General features: G+C 41.7%; 1 protein-coding gene across 2 annotated transcripts in view; it reads right to left on the bottom strand.

Moving 5' to 3' along the window:
- The window catches only part of LARS2 (leucyl-tRNA synthetase 2, mitochondrial), a 349,131-nt gene that overhangs the window by 125,029 nt on the left and 204,988 nt on the right, over positions 1-19,114 (bottom strand). For both annotated transcript variants that reach the window (XM_073630436.1, XM_073630437.1), the window contains one exon: positions 12,634-12,777. In XM_073630436.1, the coding sequence (XP_073486537.1) occupies positions 12,634-12,777 (144 nt within the window). The remainder of the gene's footprint in view (positions 1-12,633; positions 12,778-19,114) is intronic.

Genomic DNA, 19,114 nt, shown 5'->3' with positions numbered 1-19,114 from the left:
TGATTTGTTTTTAAAATGTGCTGCCACCACAAAATAGATAAAACTGTTTTTTTTTTTTGTTTTTTTTTTTTGCACTATTGCATATATATATTGTTGCTTGAAACAAATTTTTAACACACTTTGAAGGTAACCAGGCACCCTTATTACTGATGTAATGCTGTATTACAATGGAATATATATTACTGTAACTTTTTACAAGATAATTCATCTAATGAAATGATCTCCCTAGAAATACTTTTTTTTAGCTAGGAGGATGAGTATGAAGACTCATGACCATTCCTATTCACCATTGATGCTCATCAGAGATTGACTCCATTTGCAAAGCCAGGCTCCACCCATCGGTAAACAATTTTACTGTTTGGTAGGCAGCCAATTTAAGGCCCTATCCTTTTATCTCAAGCAATCCACTTCATCTACTTGGAGGGTGACTAACATACTGCATCCATTTGATGATTCTAGTCTGTTCAATTAATATTCCAATAATTTGTGCTGGTTAATTTGATGTTCTGTTCATAATACCCTAACACCTAGGAACTATAGAGTATAGAGTATATTTTAGCCTTATTGGCATAATTCTCAAACAGACCCTGCCCTTTAATCACTGCACTGGAATAACGTGTATAGTCTGTCAAATGCAGATTATTGTCTGCCAAGTTTAGTTATAATTAGGGTATCTACAAGAGAAAATTATTTGATTTATTCTAGTATACACCTATGTTTTAGCAGGGTAAATTGAGGGAAATCATTATGAATCTTATTTCAGTGTCTGTGTTACACTATCAATACAACTGTTAATGGTATTTGTTAAGTGAATTATTGTAAAATAAATCTTTACTTATTTTTATTGTTTCATAGTCCATACTTTCACACAATTGTATTGTGCTTCAGAACATCTGCATAGAGCAACGAATCTCAGAAATAATTAATTGGTCAGCTTAATTATTTTCAATTTTTTTTATATACATATTGGAGGCACTGTTATACATTAATCGATTAAACAATCGATCAGGCTAACTTAATTAATTGCTCAAAGGTCCTGACAACCCAATATGCATTGCTCAGTAGTCATCAATGTATGTCCTAAATAACTTGTAAGTGTGTGGAGGACTTTTCAAAAGTGTAAATGGAGATTGCAGTGAATGTGCAGGCCTGACAGGTAAGATTTTGAGAAACGGACACACAGCCAAGATTTTTCTGGATAATGGACAGGTGTGTATAAGACTTGATCCTCCCCCAAAAATGTAACTGTGCTAAAAGTGCAAATCTAGGTACTTTATTAAAACAATATTTTTTTCAATACCTTTTTTATGTTATTACTATAACAAGGAGGCTTTAATGTTGTGCATTTTGTAGAATCAGGCTACAAACTGCTCAGGTATGAACATGGCCTTATGCTATGTTGGTGTTGGGAGGAAAGTTTTATCTACTTTGCTTCCATTTTAGAAGTTTGCAATACTCAAAAAAGTTTGTATCATTTTGAACAAGACCATGTGCTAACCAGTGTATTTTTAATACAATTGTCACAGTATAACCACATTGTACCCATCCTGCCCTGTTGCGCCACAGTAGCGGAGGTTTTACATGCAGCAGTTTGGATGCATGGATGTTGGATGTAAAAGAAAATAACAGAAGGATCCTTTTCATTACCCCTCAAGATTGCAATCATTTAGACCTGAAGATTTCAATGACTTGATGTGATCAAGGCTCAATTCAAAAATCCTTATACTAAACATTCAGCACAACACAACACAACAGCACAACAATTTTCAGGCATATAAGGTTAGAAAAGTCTAATAAATAACACTACTTTATTACAATGCAAGATAAAATGCTATTACTCTGTATGCATGTTTAACTGATTTGAATACATAGATACAAAAAAAATAATATTCATAATTCAGTCACCCAACTTGTTTGCGATATATCCAGGTTCCCATGGGGCCTATTAGCTCAAAGTTAGCAGAAAGATAAAAGGACTGGCCAATTCAAGCAAAACCCAGGTTTTCATATAATTATTCACTCTAACATGTTTAGCTACTCATGTCTCTTCTTCGCAGTTTAAGGTTTCCCTTCCTACAAGACCCATTTTGCCAGCACACACTGATGCACTCTTTTTTTATTATATTTTATGGTGAGCCTTATTTCCTTATGTCTCAGGCTGCAAGGATCTTCTTTTCTTTTGACCAGTGAACAAAGGAGGTCACTTGGAGAACAAAAACATAAAAGAATCCTAGAAGCTGAAAGAGTTAGCACATAATTACCCTTAGGTAGTTTGATTGGCAGAGACGCCCGATGTGGTTGTTCAAAGGATAGGCACAAGTCGTCTGCTTTAGTAAAACATTCAATTACCTTTTTTGTGGCTTTGAATTGCCACTCAATGTGATAAAATTGGTGTCTAGCATCAGCTGGTAGTCAGATCCAATTGGGGAATATTCTTTATTGGCCACTAAGTGGAATGTAGAGCTTGGGGCTGGGATGTCATCTAGATGTATCACATGAAGCTGACATCTGAGCACCCCATGCCTTTCTGGCACAAGCCAATAAACACACAGACCATGTTCAAAGTAATATATAGATTATTAAAATGGGAAGCCCTGACACATAATTGATCACCTTTCTCTTAAAAGCTTACTTTACTTTTGCGGTGGTGTGGGGACATTTACATTGTAAAAATTTTAAGAAATTATTGTTTAAAATCCTTTCTGAAACCAGGACTGGAGTACGAAACAATCCATAAAAATTTTGCATTTAGTTATACTTTAAGTAGGAACCTGAATAAGGTGTTTTCTGCGTTAAATTAGGTTGGGGTGCTAGGGTGGACCAGAGATGTTTTAATCTAAATCCTAAACCTGGCCTTTAAGTAATTCTTGAGCACAACTCCCAGGCATGCGCGGCACTTCCTTTGGTGCGGTCTGTCAATTAATTGTGACATCCGTGCGCATGCACCGCGGTCCCTATGCACACTGCATTTCGTGGCAAATTCTGGGCTTGGCTGTTTTTACAGCCAAGCCTGCTTTTGTGCCATATGACGTTTAGGGCGGTAGGTCCTCAAGCCGGGGTGGCATACTGTATATAAGACCCTTACGTTATGGAGTCTTTTTCACTATTGGCAAAAGAGAAAATTGTGTACTGTCCTTGATACTTTTTTTTTTTTTTGCACTAACATCAATCACCGCAAGTCACTATTAGCAATAGACACATGTCAATTGGCTGGCCCTCTTGGGTCTTTCATTTTGAGGTATTGTATTAATTCTCCTTTTGGGGTTGCTGACTTATTTATACTCACTGCTCATTATCTGTTTCATATGCTATGCTCTGACCCTTATACTAGCCCCGATGCTACTCAGTATTGACCCAACTTGGTCTGAGCTTTACAGTTACCCCATTTCTTTTCTAACACATCTCCCTTCTTCTTTTATTATTTTCCGTCATACTTATTATGTTCACTTACACTCTCCATGGTTTTGTTCTTTTGGGGCCCCATTGTTTGTCCCGGCCTTGGGCCTGCCCCTCTATCAGCTCCCAGACAGAGCTTACCCCTAGGACCTAATCTCATCTGGCTGTGATCTTTGAGATACCTGCGCCATTTATCGTGTCCTTTCTGTGCATCTTTGAGAACTTTTGGTTGCGTAAGTATACCTTTTATATGGATGAATTTTTACTGCCTTTGGTGGTTCATCTACATATACAGGAGTTTATTTTATATAGAATTGCTTATGACATGGCCTCTCCATAGATATACACAAACCAAATTTTGGCTGTCTCCTGATGAAGTGGGCGCTGCTTCATGAAACACGTAGAGATTACATTCTGAATGTGCATCAATTCAAGTACCCTTGTAATTTTGTATATATGTAACTCAACAGGAACACATGTACACTGTGTCTTCTGTATCTTTATATACACAAAGTATATCATTTTATGTCTGATTTTAAATTGAACATTTAATACATTTTGGTTTTTTTTTTTACATTTTGGTATCAATTTTATTTGGCACAACTCATGAAAGTACCAGGGGCAAAATTTTTTTTTTGATTTTCATATACACTATATTACCAAGAGTATTGGGACACCTGCCTTCACACGCACATGAACTTTAATGGCGTCCCAGTCTTAGTCCGTAGGGTTCAATATTGAGTTGCCCACCCTTTGCAGCTATAACAGCTTCACCTATTCTGGGAAGGCTGTCCACAAGGTTTAGGAGTGTGTCTATGGGAATGTTTGACCATTCTTCCAGAAGTGCATTTGTGAGATCAGGCACTCATGTTGGACGAGAAGGCCTTGCTCGCAGTCTCCGCTCTAATTCATCCCAGAGGTGTTCTATCGGGTTCAGGTCAGGACTCTGTGCAGGTCAGTCAAGTTTCTCGACCCAAAACTGGCTCATCCATGTCTTTATAGACCTTGCTTTGTGCACTGGTATGCAGTTATGTTGGAACAGGAAGGGGCCATCCCCAAACTCTTCCCACAAAGTTGGGAGCATGAAATTGTCCAAAATGTCTTGGCATGCTGACGCCTTAAGAATTCCCTTCACTGGAACTAAGGGGCCAAGCCCAACCCCTGAAGAACAACTCCACACTATAATCCTCCCTCCACCAAATTATTTGGACCAATGCACAAAGCAAGGTCCATAAAGACATGGATGAACGAGTTTGGGGTGGAGGAACTTGACTGGCCTGCACAGAGTCCTGACCTCAACCTGATAGAAAACCTTTGGGATGAATTCGAGCGGAGACTGTAAGCCAGGCCTTCTTGTCCAACATCAGTGCTTGACCTCACAAATGCACTTCTGGAAGAATGGTCAAACATTCCCATAGACACACTCCTAAACCTTGTGGACAGTCTTCCCAAAAGAGTTGACGCTGTTATAGTTGCAAAGGGTGGACCAACTCAATATTGAACCCTACAGACTAAGACTGGAATGGCAATAAAGTTCATATGTGTGTAAAGGCAGGTGTCCCAATAATTTTGGTAATAAAGTGTATCCTATGGACCAAGTTCTGCCATCGTCTTAGCAACGGTGGCCTTTTCTCTGTTTGTATGTTTCTGCATATCTAGGTGGCAAAAGCCCCTATACATGCAATCCATGGCTTAGTTTTTTTGCCAGGTTTAGAAAATCATACCTGGGTGTAGACATAACTAGAAATGTAACAAACTACAAAAAGTCTTGTGTAGCAGTCATATATGTAAAGTAAACACTGAACACTCAAGTTTGAAGACATTTTTGAGGTAAAGTGGTCAAAGTAACTGAAACTACATGTTCCAAACATTTCAAATAAAATATAACATTTTTCTATCATTACTTGAATCAGAATTAGCATCTTTACACACATCATCATACTAATAGTAACAGCTACAAATGTAGCCATAGTGTACATCAATACATTTATTTAGCAGAGCTAAAATGTTATCCCTGTGCTGCAAAAGCTAGTTGATATTGGGAAAAATCGTACTGTATTCCTCAGGGCAACACAATTGCTGACAATCACAAAGACTCCTCAAAAACACGGAAATTTAGCATCAAAGACTAACATGTGGAGAACCAGTCACCATGGCAACTGCTTATGTCTGCCCAAGTCGCTAAAACATGCAAAGCTGCTGATTTAAATCATATTGTTGGAAGTTCATACCCTGTCTATGTGTGTCCACCAAAAAAATTGCAGGTAATTAGTTATTTGTAGCAAAATAAGAAAAAAAAGAAGTAATCTGTGCATTGCAAACAACGTTGAGGTATGATTACAGCTCACTAATAAAAAGACCATGTTGTACTTCATTGCTTGGCACGGTGGAGGCTGGCAGGGGAATGAAGGAATTAAACATCAAAAAGGCAGATGTGAAAATGGAGCTATTTGTTCAAAGCTCGTGTCATTTCGGCATAGCCTGATGGTGATGACTCACTGGAACTAAAGCTTAAAATGTATTTTAAAGGTAATTCCTATGTGTTTACCTGTAACCCTCTAAATGACACATATTTTGAAAGGACAGTACTGGTTTGTTTGATCCTCAGCGGGACATAGCCTTGTCAAAATAATCAAAGAGCCTACTGATAGGCTATCTGACTTCCTCTCACAATAACCCTATTGATTGTGTAAGGGCAATGTGGACATTAAATTGTAAACATCTTCATGGTGATCTACTTATATTTGTAGTGTCGCTCTAAGCAAAAAGGGAAGATATATATTGTCCTGCTGGTGCTCAGGAATGGGGTGCCGGCATGAAACATCACCAACCAGTAGTGTGTAGTATACTAGTAGTGTGTAAATCACCGCTCTCCCAGTCCAGTCTGCGTTGTTAACGTGTGAGATGGACTCATACTTATGCCCTGTACACACGGTCGGACTTTCCGACATAAAATGTGCGATCGGAGCTTGTTGTCCGAAATTCTCACCGTGTGTAGGCTCCATCGGACAGTTTCCATCGGAATTTCCGTCGCACAAAATTTGAGATCTGGTTCTCAAATTTTCCGACAACAAAATCCGTTGTCGTAAATTCCGATCGTGTGTACACAATTCCGATGCATAAAGTTCCACGCATTCTCGGAATCAAGCAGAAGAGCCGCACTGGCTGTTGAACTTAATTTTTCTCAGCTCGTCGTACGTGTTGTACGTCACCGCGTTCTTGACGTTCGGAAATTCCGACAACTTTGTGTGGCTGTGTGTATGCAAGACAAGTTTGAGTCAACATCCGTCGGAAAAAATCCATGGATTTTGTTGTCGGAATGTTCGATCGTGTGTACGGGGCATTACATCACTCCACAAGCCAGACCCTCTGACATGTTGCCCCACCCACCGGGGCTTAGTCATAGAGGTAAAGGTTAGACACTGGACAGAAGAACTTATGCACCACTGGCCATGAAGTTGAGGAGATAAACATGTGCAAGTTATTAAGTTGATGATGTGAATTAATAAGATATGAGGAAATAGAATCAGTCTATAACTAAGGCTGGCCATACATTATACAATTTTCTTGTACAACTTTCCTTTAGATTTACCAAAACCATATTAGGTCAAACTTAAACCTTGTTAATTTGTATGCAATTAGGCAGGCCCTTGTACTACATAGTTGAATCTGAAGGAAACTTAATAAGAAAATTGTATAATGCTTGGCCAGCTTAAGCCCCCCAGTGGTTGGGGCGAAACATGTCAGAGGGTGTGGCTTGTGGCGTGGTATAAGACTAAGGCCATCTCACACATGTTAACAACATAGACTTGACTGGTAGAGCATACTACACACTACTGGATGTTGATATTTCATGTCAGTACCGCATTCCTGAGCACCAGCGCGACAATATACGTCTTACTTAGCGCAGCACTACAAATAAAGGCAGGCCAAAAATGAGCTACATGGTCGAGTTGCCAGAAAGAAGCCTTTACTGCACCAATGCCACAAAAAAGCCCAGTAACAATATGCCCGACATGCCTCACAGTTTCTGGAGTGACGGGACCAAAATAGATCTTTATGATCAAAACCATAAGAAGAAAGTACACTATATTACCAAAAGTATTGGGACGCCTGCCTTTACACACACATGAACTTTAACGGCATCCCAGTCTTAGTCCGTAGGGTTCAATACTGAGTGGACCTATCCTTTGCAGCTATAACAACTTCAGGCAGGCCAGTCAAATTCCTCCACCCCAAACTCGCTCATCCGTGTCTTTATGGGCCTTGCTTTTGTGCACTGGTCCAAATCATATGGTGGAGGGGGGATTATGGTTTGGGGTTGTTTTACAGGGGTTGGGCTTGGCCCCTTAGTTCCAGTGAAGTGAACTCTTAAGGCATTAGCATACCAAGACATTTTGGACAATTTCATGCTCCCAACTTTGTGGGAAGAGTTTGGGGACGGCCCCTTCCTGTTCCAACATGACTGTGCACCATTGCACAAAGCAAGGTCTATAAAGACATGGATGAGCGCGTTTGGGGTGGAGGAACTTGACTGGTCTGCACAGAGTCCTGACCTCAACCCGATAGAACAACTTTGGGATGAATTAGAGCGCAGACTGTGAACCAGGCCTTCTCTCCAACATCACTGCCTTCCAGAAGCGCATCAATGCGCTTCTGGAACAATGGTCAAACATTCCCTTAGACACACTGCTAAACCTTGTGGACAGCCTTCCCAGAAAAGTTAAAGCTGTTATAGCTGCAAAGGGAGGGCCAACTCAATATTGAGCCAAATGGACTAAGACTGGGATGCCTATAAAGTTCATGTGCATTTAGGGCAGGCGTCCCAATATTTTTGGTAATATAGTGTACATCCCCACTGTGAAGCATGGTGATGGCTCACTGATGTTTCGGGGGTGTGTGAGCTCTAAAGGCATGGGAAATCTTGTGAAAATTGATGGCAAGGTGAATGCAGCATGTTATCAGAAAATACTGGCAGACAATTTGCATTCCTCTGCACGAAAGCTGCTCATGGGATCCTCTTGGACTTCGGGGGACAGGGATTGATAAGACTGGATCTATGTATCTGTACTTTATGCACTGTACAGTGTAAAGTGCCGACACATATTTTGACCCAATATAAATACTAGAAATAAAAATATATTCTTGTGCAATTATATGGAGTATATGGAACATGGGGATTAGAGTAAAGAGATTGAGACATAACTTGATCACCATGGTACCACATCCATAATGTATGATTAGAAAAAAAAAAAGAAAGAAAAATATAGGACTTTAATGGTTGCCATCCATAATCCCAAAATCAAAGAAATGAGTACTTCAAAAGTAAAAAAAATCCAAATTTTATTGGCAACATTGATCAGTTAAAATTAATTCCGTAAAAACATATGCGAAATGTGTTCGACTGTAAACATTGCATTTTCTATCTATATACACAACGAATATCTGCATAAACTGAGACCTGTGTACATCCACCCCATATACTTATGTTACATAAGAAGGTGATAACAGAAGCCTTCCATCTACAGGGCCGGATACAGGAATCAGTAATCCCTGGTGAGGATCTCTATGCGTTTTGCCAACAGGCTTCCTCAGGGGATAGTGATTAGTGATATATACAGGCAAAAAGCCAGTACTAGAGTAACAAAATACTTGGTTCGAGGAGAGAGAGGGGATGACCACAAACTCAGTCACAGAGAGAAGGTGCCGCATCCGGACCAACCCAGCTGGACGGGGATCCCAATGGGGCAATCTGTTCCCTTCAAAAGTATTAGTAGGTGCCCATCTGCCAGTGACTGATCCGAAACACACCACCACAGCCCCCTTCAAGAGGAACATAGGGATTAAACTATCTCTGCTGTCACTTTTAAAATGCTCTACACAGAACAATTTACATTAAGTGGTCGCACTAGCCAGCCACTGATTTTTGATGTCAATTACTCTGTGCTGTATACACATTTATATGTCATTTTAGATTTGATGGACTTCTTAGGCATTTTTTTCAGTTTGCATGCAAACATTTATTTATCCAGGTATTAGAAGTGTTATTTTGTATGTCCTTAAAGTATGTATAGACAAAGCTTTTTTTAGTACAGTAGAAAAGGGTTAAAACCTCTGTCAGTATATTTTTGCTGTCTGTGTTCCTCTGGGGAGATTTTGCTTCGCCTCCTGTCCAAGAGACTTAACAGGAAGTGGGAGGAAAGCTCTATAAAGTGTAAGAAATGACTCTTAGACAGTAGGCATCCCCACTGGGAGATTTACCCTCATTTCTAGTTCTGGTGATAACTAAATTTTGGATTTTCCCTCACTTTCTGTTTAGGCGACAATGGTCACCAGAAAAAAATAGACAGGGTAAATTTATTAAGCAGGCACACAGACAGCAATAAAAGCTGACAGTCGTTCTAATCCTTCCCTATTGTATCTAAAGCTAGAAAAAAATTTTGGTTATACATATATTTTAATGTTGATCACTAAACCAAAGTTAATTTAATGGTGTATACGAACATGTAGCTATGATTGACATCCAGAACTTCCTGTGCTCCATTTTTTTTTTATATATATATTTTATAAGTGGACACACCTAGAATGAGCGAATTTAAAAATTAAATCCAAAGTCAAAACTTCTTACACCTACAATGCTGAACATACAAGGTATGTAAAATCTGTGATTACCCTTTACACTCAAATTGAGATATACTTAATACCCAAAAGTTAAGGAAGCGCTCTATATAAAAAATTATAAGTTAAAATGTTAGAATTCATATACTGTAAATTCATTCAAACAGAAAAAAAGTGTGTGTGAAAGTACATAAAATGTTCACTTAATTAACTTTTTCACACCTAAATTGAAAAAAAAAGTACAAATCCCCATCCTTGTGCCACCACATAGGCTGTCTTTGCTATTTTCATGTTTCTAGTTTTAAACCTTTCTGAGTTATTGACTGGGAATAAGCATATATGGATATAAAAAGTCTACACAACCCTGTTAAAATGTCAATTTTCTTTGATGTAAAAAAATGGGACAAAGATAAATAATTTCAGAACGTTTTCCACCTTTAATGATAATAACTAAATTGAATTGTGCACAACCTCTTAGAACTGGGGATGTAGCTGTATTCAGAATTAAGCAATCACATTCAAACTCATGTTAAATAGGAGTCAGTACACACCCGCCATCATTTAAAGTGCCTCTGATTAACACCAAATAAAGTTCAGCTGTTCTAGCATGTCTTTCCTGACATTTTCTTTGTCGCATCCTACAGCAAAAGCCATGGTCCGCAGAGAGCTTCTAAAGCATCAGCGGGATCTCATTGTTAAAAGGTATCAGTCAGAAAAAGGGTACAAAAGAATTTCCAAGGCATTAGATATACCATGTAACACAGTGAAGACAGTCATCATCAAGTGGAGAAAATATGGCACAACAGTGACATTACCAAGAACTGGATGTCCCTCCAAAATTGATGAAAAGACGAGAAGAAAACTGGTCAGGGAGGCTGCCAAGAGGCCTACAGCAACACTAAAGGAGCTGCAGGAATATTTGGCAAGTACTGGCTGTGTGGTACATGTGACAACAATCTCCCGTATCCTTCATATGTCTAGGCCAGGGATATGCAATTAGTGGACCTCCAGCTGTTGCAAAACTACAAGTCCCATCATGCTCTGCCTCTGGGTGTCATGCTTGTGGCTGTCAGATTCTTGCTATGCCTCATGGGACATGTAGTTCTGCAACAGCTGGAGATCCGCTAATTGCATATCCCTGGTCTAGGCTATGGGGTGGAGTGGCAAGATGGAAGCCTTTTCTTACGAAGAAAAATATCCAAGCCTGGTTAATTTTGCAAAAATACATCTGAAATCTCCCAAAAGCATGTGGGAAAATGTGTCATGGTCTGATGAAACCAAGGTTGAACTTTTTGGCCATAATTCCAAAAGATAAGTTTGGCGCAAACAACAACAACACTGCACATCACCAAAAAAACACCATAATCATAGTGAAGCATGGTGGTGGCAGCATCATGCTTTGGGGCTCTTTTTCTTTAGCTGGAACAGGGGTCTTAGTCAAGGTAGAGGGAATTATGAACAGTTCCAAATATCAGTCAATATTGGCACAAATCCCCCAGGCTTCTGCTAGAAACCTGAACATGAAGAGGAACGTCATCTTTCAGCATGACAGCGACCCAAAGCATACATCCAAATCAACAAAGGAATGGCTCCACCAGAAAAAGATTAAAGTTTTGGAATGGCCCAGCCAGAGCTCAGACCTGAATCTGATTGAAAATCTGTGGGGTGATCTGAAGAGGACTGTGCAAGGAGATGCCCTCACAATCTGACAGATTTGGGGTGTTTTTGCAAAGAAGAGTGGGCACATATTACCAAGTCAAATTGTTCATGCTGATAGACTCATACCCAAAAAAGACTGAGTGCTGCAATAAAATCAAACGGTGCTTCAACCAAGTATTACCCTGTTTCCCCGAAAATAAGACCTAGTGTGATTGTCGGTGATGGCTGCAATATAAGCCCTACCCCCCAAATAAGCCCTACAATGTTTCTTTGAAAATAAGCCCTACCCTGAAAATAAGACCTACAAGGACTTTAACTAGGGCTTATTTGGGGGGTAGGGCTTATATTGCAGCCATCACCGACAATCACGCTAGGTCTTATTTTCGGGGAAACAGGGTAGTTTAAAGGTGTGCACACTTATGCAACCACATTATTTTATTTTTTTATTTCTACTTCCCTCCAACTAAAAGATTTCAGTTTGTTGTTCAACTGAGTTGTACAGCTTATAGGTCACATTAAAGGTGGAAAAAGTTTTGAAATGATTTATCTTTGTCTTATTTTTTTTTATATCACAGAAACCTGACATTTTAACAGGGGTGTGTAGACTTTTTATATCCACTGTAGATTAAAAAGCCAGAGTGAAGTCAGAACTTGTTCAAGGTCAGTAACTCAGACAACACTGAAAAGTCATTGGATGAAAATGCCAGACAACTAGCATCTTTGAAAGGACAGCTCAGCAGGAGATGCCTTTTTTTATATTTTCTTTAGGTTTCTTTTAGGAAAAAACAAAAATCACAGTAAGCATGTTGTACATGACAGGTACAGTTACATTGCAGTAACAGCAATCACCTAGTTGTGTTAGTTTATCTTGCATTTTACTATGAGAAGTTCACTTTTGCCGCATCCACTATAATCAGAAGCTTTTTAAGTAATTTCCATTTTTGTGGTGATACGTCATACCTTTGCAAAAACTGTAGTTTTAAGGAACCACTGCTTCAGATACTTTTGCTCCACCTTTGCTCCAGAGCGCCAAGAACAACCATGTTCATCCACCTGCTCATTGGCAAGCACTGTCTTATCTATGGGATCCCAGTTCACCAAGGCCTGCAATAAGAAAAGCACATCTACTGTCAGAGCATAAATCTATTCTCTTGTAATCCTTTAGTCCCTTTACAGAATGTAAACAATAAAGAAAGGCTACAAATGAATAACATGATCTGAAGTAACAGGTGATTTAATCAGAAAATTTTTGTAGTTGGTCTTCACCTCCTTACAATGCCTGCAGCTACAGAACTCAGTGAGGGATTGTTTAAAAGCTTACTTATTGCTTGTTAAAAACATGTACTGTATACATGCTTCAAAGTCAACAGTTTGGCAGAAGATTCTCCTTATATAGCAGTCCTGCAATCCTATGCATTTTTTCTTAAACTGGAAACAGCATTTAATAATTTGGGACTGTCAAATGTGTATTTTTCAAAAGAAAGGGAGGAATTTTGACTTACCTGCAAATTCCATATCTTAGCGTACAGTACAGCAGGGTAGGCAATAACAGGCAACAGGACTGTGCCAACAGGGCCCCCACATATAAAGGTTAGCTAACCCCGCCTCTCAGGGTTATTGCAAGCAGCATAGCTGGAACTACCACCACCAAGGATTGGACTTGTAAATGTTAGGACAGGAAGATGTAATTAGCAGACCAAGTGGTGGAACTATAATGGCAGGCATTGTAGGCATGATAATAGACCGGCCCAAAGTTTTCCAACAAATTTGTGAAAAGAGCTCAAAACAATGCTGGAGGGGGATTAATAAAACGGTAGTAGGCCCCTGAGGCAAATCAATTTATCCATCTGGCAAAGATGAGAATAAAGGCAGGCTGCCACTAATGAGAATTTTTAATAAAGCACAGGCACTACAATACAGCTTTTTATCTGACAGAGGGGATGATATAAAGGTCAGATAGTTTTGAAGCAGCAGGAAGAGGAGCAGAGCAGCACTAATGAGAGCTGACAGGCAGGGAGGGCAGGGGGGAGGAGGACAGAGAAAGACCCAGGAGAGCTGCAGATAGCAGCGGTCAACAGAGGCATGTATGCTGACCACGGTGTCTGGGCTCAGCAGCACTGATATATCAGCGTACAGAGGGGAGGGTAAAAACTGGCAGGATCAGCCAGGTATTTCAGGTGTTACAAAGGGCCAAATGACACAGCACAAGCACTGTGCTGTACAACATGCTTTAAGAGAAAAGGATACATTTTTTTTTTGGGGTAAAAAACACTTTAACCAGTTCAGCCTTGGAAGGATTTGCCCCCTTAATGACTATGACATTTTTTGCGATATATCACTGAGTCTCTTTAACCACTTACAGAACGCCCGCTGTCGTTTTACGTCGCTACTTTGAAGGGGAATGTCGTTGTTATGGCAGCAGCTAGCTGACATTTTTATGTTTTTGCGCTGTAAACAAAAACAATTCTGAAAAAAACCTATATTTTTTACTTTTTCCTATAATAAATATACCAAATTTAAAAAAAAAAAATTCTTCATCAGTTTAGACCAATTTGTATTCTTCTACATATTTTTGTTAAAAAAAAAAAAAATCACAATAAGCCTATATTGATTGGTTTGCGCAAAAATTATAGCGTCTACAAAATAGGGAATAGGTTTATGGCATTTTTATTATTATTTTTTTTTTACTAGTAATGGCGGTGATCTGCGATTTTTATTGGGACTGCGACATTGTGGCGGCCAGATCAGACACTTTTTTGGGACCACTAACATTTATACAGCAATTAGTGCTATAAAAATGCACTGATTACTGTATAAATGTCAATGGCAGGGAAGGGGTTAACACTAGGGGGCGATCAAGGGGTTACGTGTGTCCCCTAAGTGTGTTTCTAACCGTGAGGGGATGTGACTGACTAGAGGAGGAGCCAGATCGTGTGTTCCTACTTAGTAGGAACACACGATCTGTCTCTTCTCCCCTGTCAGAACAGGGATTTGTGTGTTTACACACACAAATCCTCATTCTGGCTCTTGTGCCCGTGATCACGGGTGGCCGGTGGTGATCGTGCCCGCCAGCCATGCGCATTGACGCCCCTGCCGTGTAGCGGGCGAGCGTGAGCCTCCTATGGCTCTTAAAGGAGCCGCCGTAGGAGTACGGCGATTCACGCAGCGGTGCCACTCTGCCGCCATATATCTGCGTGAGCCGGTCAGCAAGTGGTTAAAGAGAATTGGGAAAGGTTCCTCAAGGGAGAGCACAGGTGGCACCGAGGCAGGCCCAAAGGTGTGAAAACCAAACAGAGGGCTTGCTAAAGGAGAGATACACTGAGAGGTATTTTTGATATGGTCAGAGGGTGGTTTCTGCCAAGCAGAGAACCCAAAATTAAGGTGCAAAAAACACAAAAAGGAGGTTGAGCCAAGAGTGAAGACAGGATTCTATTTTGTTCTGCTTATTTTAGTATCTTTTCTTTTATAATCTTTGAAGAAAGGACAGGTGGAAGACCAGTCTACTTAAAAAGACATAAAACCCAGTTCTTGGGGATTCTGAATGGAAGATCAACCAAAAAACTGTGTTCTGAGCACAAAAATTTCTGTTTGTACATCAGGCAACCAACATTTCCAGATATACCATGGGTAGAATAATAAACTCAGAACTCTTTTCATATATTCCAATTTCTGTGTTAACAGACATTGTGGTAATGCCAGAGTATGTGAAGCAAAGGCAGAAGGAGGCCCTGCGGATATGGAAATTTTCTATTGGAAAGGATTTTATGTCTTCTGTTTGTAGGGTTATTATGCCTGAGAACCTGGTTACTATAATCAGTGATGAAGGGAAAATCCCTGGCAATATGCTTTGGATCCTGGTATTACAGAAGAAAGAGCAATAATTAGCCTGGGTTAAAGTGTTATTAAACCCAGACTATAAAAAAAAAAACACTCATTACATGCTATATCAGAGTGTGTGCATACTCACAAAGCCACAAACCATTTCTTTTGTGATGAGTGAAACATACCTGGTCCATCTTGTCTTTAGCTGTTCCTCCCTATCCTCTCTATGTCCTCATTGCAGGCTGAGATTGTGAAGACCAGCTGGTGTCCTCTACTGAGCATGCTTATATTTCAGTTCCCTTCTAAGCACTTCATTAATTCGTTTTTCCTATCCGTGCAGCCCACATAACTATAGAGTCACACATGTGGGCATATACACAGTGGTAAATGATACTCCTTTACCTACTTCTCCATGGCAGGGGCGGATCTGGGGGGGGGGGGCCAGGGCAATTGCCCCCCCCCCCTGAAAATAGTGTAGAGGCTGCCAGTGACTTAGCGGGCCGCCCCTGCGGGTAAGCGTGCAGAGAGATGACATCATCTCTCACCAGTGGCGACATTATACTGTGCCCCCCCAATTAAAATGCCTTTTTTTTACTGTAGCTTGTGCTGATGCCGATCCCCCTTGCACATTCCATCAGCGCTGCTGCCATAGGACACAGGGCAGCGGTGTCGAAACTGACAGGCTCTGTGAAGGGAGTGACACAGGCAGAGTCTCAGCTGCGGGTGATTTCCACCCCACCTTCTCCTTGAGCCAAGCAGCTCTCTTTCAGAGAGGAATGTGAAAGGAGAAGAGGAGAAGAGGGACCACGAGGCTGTCGGGTGGAGGGAGCCAGAGAGAAAGTGCCAGTTATTCTACTATATATCCCCAAGGTAAGAATTTACCTCCAGGTTGGGGGGGGAGTGAGGGGGGCGGGGATGCAGGCTTCCATAGAGGAACAGGACCTTATCACTGACTGCTCCCACCCTGTGCTCCCCTCCACCTGGTTGCATCCACTCTGTCCTCCCCTCCACCTGGCTGCTCCCACCCTGTCCTCCCCTCCACCTGGCTGCATGCACTCTGTCCTCCCCTCCACCTGGCTGCATGCACCCTGTCCTCCCCTCCACCCGGCTGCATCCACCCTGTCCTCCCCTCCACCTTGCTGCATCCACCCTGTCCTCCCCTCCACCTGGCTGCTCCCATCCTATCCTCCCCTCCACCTGGCTGCTCCCACTCTGTCCTCCACTCCACCTGGCTGCATCCACTCTGTCCTCCCTTCCACCTGGCTGCTTCCACCCAGTGCTCCTCTCCACCTGGCCGTATCCACCCTGTCCTCCCCTCCACCTGGCCGCATCCACCCTGTCCTCCCCCCCACCTGGCTGCTGCCACCCTGTCCTCCCCTCCACCTGGCTGCTCCCACCCTGTCCTCCCCTCCACCTGGCTGCATGCACCCTGTCCTCCCCTCCACCTGGCTGCATGCACCCTGTCCTCTCCTCCACCTGGCTGCTCCCACCCTGTCCTCCCCTCCACCTGGCTGCTCCCACCCTGTCCTCCCCTCCATCCGGCTGCATCCACTCTGTCCTCCCCTCCACCTGGCTGCATCCACCCTGTCCTCCCCTCCAAGTGGCTGCTCCCATCCCTTCCTCCCCACCACCTGGTTGCATCTACCCTGTCCTCCCCTCCAGCTGGCTGCTACCACTCTATCCTCCCCTCCACCTGCCTGCATCCACCCTGTCCTCCCCTCCACCTAGCTGCATCCACCCTGTCCTCTCCTCCACCTGGCTGCATCCACCCTGTCCTCTCCTCCACCTGGCTGCATCCACCCTGTCCTCTCCTCCACCTGGCTGCATCCACCCTGTCCTCTCCTCCACCTGGCTATATCCCCCCTGTCCTCCCCTCCACCTGGCTGCTCCCACTTTGTCCTCCCTTCTACCTGGCTGCTCGCTGTGTATTTATATGTGTGTGTGTGTGTGTGTGTATATATAATTGCATTTTATAGTTTTGTCTACTTTTGTCCCTGTCCCCTCATGTGCCCCCCCTAAATATTAAAGCTGGAGATGCCACTGTCTCTCACCGCCCCCCTGCATCACCGCATTTCTGCATCTAAAAGAAGACTGCCATTACTGTGCAGGCGCGGTGTTGGAAGGCAACATGTTTTATTTCATGAATACAAGAGGTGTTTGAAATATGAACTATGGTTATACCAAAGCTTCGCATTCTTGGGGCCTGTCTGGAATATAACAAGTTGAACATCAAAGCTTTGTAGCATATCACAATATTCATCTGAAAGAAGCAAGGCCGAACAAAAGCTTGGCTCCTTAACTTTTTTTTTGTTATTTGTTTATTCATTTATTTTATTTTTGTTTTGTTCAGGTGGAAAAAATGTGAGGTTTAGTCTACCTGAAAGAGTGGTGATTGGCCATGTTTTAAATTAGCAGCTGAATACATTTTGTTTAAGACAAGAGTTGGCAGGAAGCCATTCTAGCCGCTGGAGTTATGGGGCGTACACACTGTCGGACTTTTTGACCGGACTAGTCTGACGGACGCCGACGGACCAAATCCGGCGAACAATCCGATCGTGTGTGGGCTTCACTAGACCTTCAGCGGACTTTTCCAGTCGCAAATCTGACAGACTTTAGATTTGGAACATGTTTCATATCTTTACGTCGTAACCCTGCCGGATCCAGAAATCCGCTTGTCTGTATGCTAGTCCGACGGACAAAAACTGACGCTAGGGCAGCTATTGGTTACTGGCTATCAACTTCCTTATTTTAGTCCAGTGCACGTCATCACGTACGAATCCGTCAAACTTTGGTGTGATCGTGTGTAGGCAAGTCTGTTCGTTAGAAAGTCCGTTAAAAGTCCGCCAAAAGTACGTCGAAAGTCTGTTGGACAGGCTGTCGGACTTTTGTAGCTGAAAAGTCAGACCGTGTGTACACGGCATTATTGTAGTTTTTTTCTTTCTTTCTTAGTTTTTATTTTCATTCAGATGGAAAAAGTTCCAAAAGGTTTAGGCTTTGTTCATCTGAAAGGGGAGTAGTGTATAGGTCTTATGGTATAGATAAATGCATTGTCTTTTTAGCGTTTAAAATGAAAATTTTTGAGAAGCAACATTCACGTTCATTTTTTTAAATTTTTGCTCATACAATGGGGATCCATTTTAGAGTGGGTTCATCCTAAAAAAAATCATGGTTGTTTTGATAATTTGTTCAGAGTTGCAGAAGCCAGGAATACTAAGTTCCTAGGTTCCAAGGAGGGAACTATGAGTAAACATAGCAAGCAAGCAGATATTGTGGATAAGAATTTGATTCTGCTCTTGTTTTTCACTTCCAGAGTCCTGGTGGAGTGAGACTGGAGAGGTTTCTGGAACAGAGATGAAAGATGTTCATCGGGTTGGCAGTTTGTCTGTGCCACACCACACCACAAAATTGTTCTGATAAACATTCAGGACACTTGCAATATAAGGTTTCTTTTTCTTATGGACAATTTAGTGCTAATGCTTCATCGGAAAAACTTTGCCCAGCCACAAGACTGGTGAAACATTTTGCCGGAGTCTCTACTGTCATTTATGAATGCAAATGTACCGTGAATACAAGTGCAATGGGTTAGAAGTCGGGGAAGGAATATAACCTATCCAATCCG

Source organism: Aquarana catesbeiana, linkage group LG05 (genome assembly GCF_042186555.1).
Source record: "Aquarana catesbeiana isolate 2022-GZ linkage group LG05, ASM4218655v1, whole genome shotgun sequence".
In the NCBI taxonomy this organism is placed as follows: Eukaryota; Metazoa; Chordata; class Amphibia; order Anura; family Ranidae; genus Aquarana; species Aquarana catesbeiana.
The sequence above is the reverse complement of the archived record's forward strand: the minus strand, read 5'-3'. Positions and strand labels throughout refer to the sequence as shown.